This window comes from Leopardus geoffroyi, chromosome A1 (genome assembly GCF_018350155.1).
Source record: "Leopardus geoffroyi isolate Oge1 chromosome A1, O.geoffroyi_Oge1_pat1.0, whole genome shotgun sequence".
Lineage (NCBI taxonomy): Eukaryota > Metazoa > Chordata > Mammalia > Carnivora > Felidae > Leopardus > Leopardus geoffroyi.
This window is the reverse complement of record NC_059326.1, coordinates 178,822,242-178,831,096: the sequence shown is the minus strand read 5'-3', so window position 1 is coordinate 178,831,096 and position 8,855 is coordinate 178,822,242. Positions and strand designations below refer to the sequence as shown.

At 40.0% G+C, this 8,855-nt stretch overlaps 1 protein-coding gene across 2 annotated transcripts; it reads left to right on the top strand.

The window, feature by feature from the left end:
• Positions 1-451: 451 nt before the first annotated feature.
• Positions 452-8,754, top strand: CA1H5orf58 (chromosome A1 C5orf58 homolog). Of its 2 annotated transcripts, XM_045501932.1 has the most exons (4): positions 452-639; positions 2,071-2,124; positions 2,877-2,970; positions 8,477-8,754. In XM_045501932.1, the coding sequence occupies exons 2-4, from the start codon at positions 2,095-2,097 to the stop codon at positions 8,626-8,628; spliced, it is 276 nt and encodes a 91-aa protein (XP_045357888.1). In that variant the 5' UTR covers positions 452-639; positions 2,071-2,094; the 3' UTR covers positions 8,629-8,754. The 2 variants fall into 2 exon arrangements, with proteins under 2 accessions (XP_045357888.1, XP_045357896.1); XM_045501940.1 differs by lacking the exon at positions 2,071-2,124.
• The last annotated feature ends 101 nt before the right edge of the window (positions 8,755-8,855 follow it).

Below are 8,855 nucleotides of genomic sequence, written 5' to 3'. Positions count from 1 at the left end.
TCCTCTGTAGTGCCAGAGAATCTAGCAAAGATGGCTTGAATCCCAGCTTCTCCACCGGCAAGTATTCCACTCTACTGTACTCTTCACTCACCTGTAAGGATTTATAAGAATGGTAATAGCGAACATTTATTGGGCACATCATCTGCCAAGTCCCTTTGATGCATTATCTCACTTAACCCTCAAAAGAAAACTAGAAGGTAGTTATTATGCCCTCCACATGATAGATGAGGACATTTGGACTCTAAATGATTAAAGTGCTTACCAGCACCTCTCTAGCTAAACGTAATGCTGGAGTTAGATTCAAACCTGAGCAGTTTCAGTCCAGAGTCTGGCCTTAATCACACTCTTTTACTGTTAAAACTGAATGCAGATTAAGGGCTGGGACTCACCTAGCACAGCGCCTGGCACACAGGAAGTAAAACATCAACGCCTTTCCCTCTCTCCCTCTCAGCCCACAGGTCACTGCTAGTCACTTCCAGTCTCGCATCCAGAACTTTCTCCTACAGTGCCTTGCCTGGGACTACAACTCCCAGGATACACCAGGTGGAGAAGCTGGCCAATCAGGAAGCACATTCCCCACCATTACTTTCGGCCCCGCCCCACCTGCAGTCAGAGTTTTTGTGAGAGTTGGCTGGCCAGGTGGGTCTAGACAGGGTTGGTTTGTGGACAAAACGAGGTTACTGGGTCTCAAAAAATCCTAATCAGGTTTGGGGAGGGGGCAGGTGGAGGCTGTTGAAATTTCCAGGCTGCTTCAGACTCCGTCGGCAGCGTCCCAGTGGGCAGGCCCTGAGGGCCTGAGGCTCCTCACTGCCATGGGTTAGATCTAGAAGGAACTGATGGTTGGGTGGATCCAGGCAGTGCGGGTGGTCGTCCCAAGGCCAGGGTCACGCCGGGCGCATTGTACATGCTACTGGTCTGGTTTGGGAGCAGAGGGGTTGTGGAAGCTTCGAGGGGGCTATCTTGAGTCACCAAGTGCCGGCTGGGCAGGCCAGCGGCACCCGGGGACTCCTCGCGGGCGGAGGTTGGGCTGAGGAGGAGGGGGTGGCCTTTAGAACAAATGCTCTAGGGATGATAATCCCTCCTCAGGTTGAGGGCCAGAACGAACTGTGCCTCCAGGCCTCCTGGTTGAAGGTTAGCGCCTTAGTTGCGTTAGTGTCTACAGTATCTTGGCCTCTTAGTCCACCATTTTCTCTGTCCCTAGAGCCTGCTCACCACTTGGCACTCCTGGGGAATGCCCTTTGACCGGCCTCTCCTTTTTCTGACCAATGGCCTAACCCATCTCTCCAGTCCAGTGGGGTCCAGCCCCAGCTCTGCCCCTGACCCCACCCATCCAGGGGCACTCAAGGACGGCGGGAAACCCGACCCTGCTGGGGGGGCGGGGGGGCGGTCAACTTTCTCGGGCATATCTCTATCCACTTAGTTTCTACTTGTCTCTTGGTTTTTTAATTTTAATTTTTTTTTTTTTTTTACAAACATTCTAAATTAAAAAAATTTTTTTTAAATGTTTATTTTTGAGAGAGCAACAGACAGGGGAGAGGCAGAGAGAGAGAGAGGGAAACAGAATCCAAAGCAGGCTCCAGGCTCTGAGCTGGCAGCACAGAGCCCAATGCAGGCTCTAACTCACTGAGGGTGGGATCATGACTTCAGCTGAGGTCGGATGCTTAACCAACTGAGCCACCCAGGCACCCCTATTCTTCATGTTTAAAGTTATTTCACCCTTTCCTTCCCCTTCCCTTCCCTATCTCTCCCTTCCCTTGCTTTCCTTCCCCTTCCTTTCCCTTCCTTTCTTTCCCTTTTCCCTCCTTTCCCTTCCTTCCCTTCATTTCCTTCCCCTTCCCTTCCCCTCCTCTACCCCTTCCTCTTCCCTTCTTTTCCCTCCCTTCCCTTCCCTCCCTCTCCCCCTCCCCTTCCCCTCATCTTTCTTTTTCCCTCAAACATAAATCTTTTGATTTGCTATACCCAACCAAGTAAGACAACTACCATTCCCTTTTTGGCTTGTAGGGGCTTGTAGGTGGGTGCAAAGTATATTTTATTCGTTGTTTGGAAAACAAAATTTTTATTTCTTTGTAGTGGCTCTGAAGTGAGTGATACAGGATGAATTTCTGGACTCAGGAGAAAGCAGAGGCAAGAAATTGACTTAAAGCTTAGTTTATTTTCATTATCTTGGACAAGCAGCCTGACCCATAATTACTTGCCTTTTACATTGCTGGAGTTGTGTGTGCTAATTGTGGGTTATTATTTCAAGTCTTTTTGAGACATTTCAGTGGCTAAGATTAGTTTTTAGTAAACCTGTTTATGTGTTTGTATCTGATGCATTGGCTAAAAATATGTACTATACATGCAACATTGTAACCTGTTGATTTACACATTTCAATTAACCAGGATTTTTTTTAAAAGTGTATTGCCCTATGTCCCAAAATTAAATTAAAAGTGGCCATTTTACCATCTTGTTAGTTTATGAATTATAATTGAATCTTACTTTGAGTTTTACTGTGGACTTTATCCTTCAAAAATAAGTTAGAAAAATACACTGTCTTACATAAACAAAATTAAAGAAGGTTTTATATGACTACTTAATTCTAAGATAGTTTATAAGTGCTAAGGCTTTCTGAACAGGGGACATCTGCATTTCGGTTGTAAGGGTCCCATCATGTTATCTGGTTCCATTAAAGAAGAAACCTTATCCTATGAATCTTTGGAAAGTATGAACAAGTTGATGCATTACTATGTTAGAATTCTCACCATTATATTTGTTCATAATGCTTTCAGTTCTGAAATAACAGATTTTCCTTTTAGAAATACTTGAAAATTTGAGTGTTTTCAAAGTGCACATAAATGCCTCTGATTTATTCATCTTGCTTCTCTTTTAAAATCAGATGTTTAAGAATAATGTTACTGACCATAAGCTAAACATGGAAGCCATAATTAAAAACATTAACATGATTTCTTTGGAGTTGAAGAAGATGCAAGGTAAGTGTGAAACCACCAAATTAAAATGTTTGCATGCCGTAGTTATAAAACCAACAGTAGAGCCAAATTGTGCTTCTACAGGGATATAACTGAATTTTGCCTACTAATTAGGATTTCTATAATTTTCAGAAATGTTTACATTGTAATATGAACTAGATCTCTAAAGAAAAATTGTGTTTGAGAATTTTCCTGGGAGTTAGCCGACTTGAATTCCCATCCTTGACACTAACAAGCTTATGCTCTTGTCTAACCTCTCTAAATTTACTTCTCTTCCTTCTCTTCAGTAAACTATTGCACGATGGTGTCACATTCTGCAACAATCATTGCCTCCATCCACTAATCCTTTTAAGCCCCTAAGGTTCCTTCCAAATTAAAAATTATGAGTTTGTTTGATTCTGTGAGTTAAGGGTACTTCATTTTAAACAGATTCATAGAGTAGGATTAGACCTTACAGTTCATGATGTTTAGTCATTGACCTCACAGACATTCTCTTATTTTACCCCAGACATGTAGAATTTCCATGACTGAGTATTTTTAGGGACAGTCTATCCCTGACCAAATATTTCCTGTGTTGGAGAACCCCCTATCTCACCAGTTCAGCCTCTTCCTGTTTAGACAGTTCTTCCTTATGGACTAGCTGAAATCTGTTCCCCTCTTCCTTCCCCTGGAAGGGGACCTTCCCCTGGTCCTATTTCTAAATGGGAAACTTCAGTAAATATTTAGTTATTCTTCTTATGATAGCTCTTGGATATTTGAAGATAGCTTCTCTGTAACTGACAGTTACAAGGAATTCAGCTACAAACAACAAAACACCACTTTAATGTGGCTTATACAGTAAGGAAATAAAAGGATCCAAGGTAGGGTAGCCCCAGAATTAATTCAGAATTTTAAAAGCTGCTAAGATAGAAAATGATTTTGTAGATGAGCATGTCTCATTCTGATAATAGATATTTACCAATGCATTCACTTATGATTGCTTTTTGTTTAAAAGAAAAAAAAAACACATAACAAAATAAGTGCCTTATACTAGTAGGAAGACAATAAAATACTCCGTGATCATAAAAAACAAAAAAACAAAAAAAGAATTTTAAAGGCTGCTGCCTGTACCAGGTTCTTTCCCTTTTCCTGCTCTGTTATGTTCACTCTGTGTATCACTTCTAGTCATTACCTCCAGGTGTGGCCATCCACAGACACTGTATCTGCCCATGTCTCTATAAAAGCCTTTTCCCAGATCCCTTCAGCATGTTTTGCCTTTCCTTTCATGGCTGGATTTGTGTCAAATGCATGTGCTTGCACCGGCCACTGTCAAGGGGAATGGGACTGCCAAGACCAGTTTGGACCCGTCAGGACTTACTGTTGGAGGTGGGGTGAGGATCACCTAAATGGAATCAAGTTGTGCCACCAAGAAGAAGGAAATGGTTGTTAGGCACCAAATAGTGAGTGCCTATTATGTTTTCTTCTGCGTGTTCTTCCTAGGGCAGCATTTCCCAGACTTCGATCTGTGAACCCTCCTGTCTCAAGACATATTAATAGGTGTTGTGCAGGAAGAACAGAGTCCATGTTCTTAGGGTCAGATACATTTGAGAAGTGCTTTCTGCTGTATATTTCTTTCCAAAATTCATAGTACAAAGGCTCTGAGGCATCTGATCTAAAGAAATCTGGTTGTCTTTGCTTCATTCATCATCTCTCGAAACCAATCTCAATGATACAGCAAGAATTTTCTTTCTAAAATGTGACTCATTAGCTCACTCTTGCCCCACAAGAAAGTCCAGACCTTCTAGAATGGACTATAAGACCTCTTGAGATCAGGCCCCTGCCTACCTCTCCAGTATCTTATTCTTTTATCCCAGCACACTGTGCTACGGCCATACTGAACTGTTTGCACATCTACATAGTTCCTCTTTTTTCGTGTCTGTATCTTAACAGATGCGTCTTCTGAAATGCCCACTGCTCTACCCCCACCTCCACCCCACCAGGTTAACTGCTACTTACTAGTCAAGGTTACTTACATTGGAAAAACTTTTTTAAGCAAGTGTGTTATCTCTTACCTTTTCATATTACCTGTCACACTGTGTTATAATTGCATGTTTACTTACTTTTCCTGTCCCTGCTCAACAGTAAGCTCCTTAAGGGTATTCCTGGCAATTAACACAGTGCCTTGATATAATAAGTTTTTGGAAATGTTTATTAAATGAATAATTGTTTTCTGGATGCTTGCCCTCATTTAAAACAGAGAAGCTTTAGGGGCACCTAAGTGGCTCAGTGGGTTGAGCATCCGACTTCGGCTCAGGTCATGATCTCACAGCTCGTGAGTTTGAGCCCCGCGTCAGGCTCTGTGCTGACAGCTCGGAGCCTGGAGCCTGTTTCAGACTCTCTGTCTCCCTCTTTCTCTGCCCCTCCCCCACTAGTGCCATGTCTCTCTCTGTCCCTCAAAAATAAATAAACATTAAAAAAATGTTTTAAACAGAGAATCTTTAGATTTCTCTCCAACTTGATTATCTAACTGTTCTACTTTGGGGATTATTCTTTTGTGAAGTAAAATAGAACTAGTAAATATGATGGTTGTGTTCCTGAGAAGTTGTGGGGTAGGTCAGGCAGTTAGGATATGGGGACTTGCAGAGCTAGAGTACTTTTGGGCGGACTTCTGGTGAACATGGAAGATTAAATGAACAACATTCCTTTCAGCCACACTTCCTTCTCTAAATAATAATGTCAGTAGCTGACACATAACATTTATTATAATCCAGATACTTTTCCAAGAGCCCTGTATAAACAGATTCAATTGTCATTACAACCTTGTGAGGTAGGAAATTCTACCATTGGCATTTATGGCTACAGAAACAGGTAGAGAAGTTAACTAACTTTCCCAAGGTCACACAACTAGTCACTAGTAAACTTGAGATTTAAATTTAAAGTGATTTTAAAGAGACAAAAATCAGCAAGGAAAAGAGCTCTCAAAAAAAGTTAATAGTGAAATAGAAAGCAAGTTGAGGTAAACAGAAAAGTCTGAACCCAAATGTCCAAAAATTTGAACTGTGAGCTGGCTGGGTAAAGCCAATGAACGACACCAAAGACTCAATACATGGTGGCACCAGAATCCTCTGAAGTAGGGGTAGAGGTGGAGCTAAGGACAGGAAGGCTGGTTAAATGTTTAAGAAGTTGTAGACCCCTAAGTTCTCTTCCCTTCTCTGCATAACTAGGCAACTGTTCCTTTTCTAGCACAAAAAACTTGAAGCTTATTCCCTAAGAGGCTCTCTGGCCTGGAGCCACTAGCCACAAGTTGAAGGAAAGAGTATTATACTGAAAACAAGGGTATTAGGACAAAGTTTACATATTGAATTATAAGACCCTCTAGCTTTCTTTTCCCACTTGGCTACAAAACCTTGGCAGCCAGATTTATGCCCTCAAGCAGATTTTTCTTTCAGGAATCTGACCAGTCTAAGAGAAACAAACAAACAAACAAACAAACAAACAAAAAAAAAACAACTAAAGGTACTGATAGCAGAAGTTCCCCCCAACAAAATACCCAGCCAGCTCACCTCCCAGTATAGCCTACCATAGGCACAGAGTTTCCAGTAGCCTTTAGTGCCATAGTCTTAAATATGAGCAGATAGCTCTGATGGAATAGATACTTAATGGAAGCATCTAATATGAAAAACAGAGACAAAGTCAATACATAGATTCAGTCAATGAGGAAGACACAGAAATCATGAAATGAGATGAAAACTCCCAAGAAACTGTCAATAGCTAAAGGGAAGTAAGAAAAGATGCTATGTCCATGAAACAGGAACATGATCCTAGGAAAAATAGTTTAGAGAAGGGAATTCTTGGAAATTAAAAGTGCGACAGTAGAAATAAATTCTGTAGAAGGGCTTAAAGATAAAATGAAAACAATCCCCTAGAGTGTAGAGCAAAACAATTATAGATGGAAAGTTATAGGGAGAAAAAATGATAAGATCAGTCAAGGAAGTTCAACATTCAGTAGATAGCAGTGTTAGAAAGGAAGAACACAGACAGTGCATGGGGAGGAATTCATTAAAGAAATAATCTGAGAAAAATGTAAAAAGCTGAAGGAGAGGAGTTTCTATAATGAAAGAGCCCAACACAGTGGTTGAAAGTAGACCCCCAAGGTACAATACTATGAAATTTTGTTCTGGAAAAACAGATCCTTGAAGTTTCTAAAGAGAAACAATGATTAAGAACTGAAATCATGAAAATTCTCACAGCAACACTGGAAGCTAGAAGAAAATGTGGCAAGGCCTTTGAAAATCTGAAGAAACATGATTTCCGATCTAGATTTCTATAGTCACTATTAAGCATTGGTGTAGAGAAAGAAATTTTCACACCTAAGTTTTCTACCTTCAGGAAGTTACTGAAGTCTTATTCCATCCAACAAGGTAGCAGACCAAAAAGAGAAAGAAACGAAATTCTGGAAAAAGGATACTCCACACATGGGAGGGGTGAAAAGAATCTCTGGGATAGTGGTGAACAGAGTTGAGCAGTCCAAGAGAACAGTCAGTCCAGACCAGAGTAGATCAGAAGGCTCTAGGAGAAGATAGACTTTTCAACAGTTGGACAGCTAAGGCATCTGACTATACCAAAAGGAGATCTGCACAAATATATTTGGAATATATTTATGATAATTAAGTAATGAAAAAAAAATTAACCGTGATTGGGTGGTACCATGCGAGAAGGGAAATGTACTGCAAAGTTCAGCTGTGAAGCATATTTATATAATCAAAAATTGTTAACCTTTAAATATTGAGCTAGCAAAAATTGTATTCTTAAGTACTCTCTAGGGGAGTGGGGGTGAGTGAAAAGAGCTGTATCTTAATCTTCTGTAGTCAGAAGCAGGTAGATAATACCTACAATTGGAAAAATAAAATATACATGTCATTTAGAGATACGGAGGCAAATACCAACCTGCCCTCAAACAAAGCCAGAAGACACTAAATACAGACACACACAACAACAAAGCAAGAAAAGCAATATAAGTGAGACGAAAAGTTAAAAGTGGTTGCCTCTTGGAGATACAAACTATTTTTTGTAACATGCCTTATAGATCTATTTGATTCTGTATACATATATAGCATAAAAATAGTAAGTTTAAAAAAAGCATAAATCAAATGTGTATAACTCAAGTTGCAGTTTAGTAAGATAGTGTACAAGTTGAACTAAAGAGCCTGCTAGCTAATTTTTATGTCATGCTTATTTTATAGTACATAAATTTGACTTTGTCATAATGGGACATAGTTAATTGTGGTCCGATCAATAATCACTTAGGAGAAAACTTAAGAATGAGAAATAGCTACTAAAAGTAATAATAGGGGTCCCTGGCGGGCTCAGTTGGTAGACCATGCAACTCTTGATCTTGGGGTTGTGGTTCTGAGCCCCATGTTAGGTGTAGAGATTAGTTAAAAATAAAATCTTTAAAAAGAAAGTCATAATAGTTGTCTCTGATGTATGTGCTCCAAGATAGTATCTTCTATTATTTTGTTTTACGCAGAGCTCTCCCAGTTGCTGCTTTGTGACCTTACTTTACATTTTAATCATCCTCTGAAGACAAATGACTTAGAGGAAACAGAAGGAAAACCGCCCCTCTTTGATGAATCTAAAATATCAGATGTGTCCTTTGCTTCTAACAGCTTTTCTGTCTGATTTCTTTTTGTTTGTTGTGAATTTATAACTATTTATTGTGGAATTAACACATATCGGGGAGAATTAAGTTTACTAATATATTTAATATGATAAAAACAAAATAAAAATATGAATTGTAAATAATCATTTAATATTCTTGAAGGCTGTTTTATTGTTTTAATGTTTCAAGGAATGGCTATTTCACTAGTGACAAGAATATAACATGGGAAATTGGCCATGGGGCATTT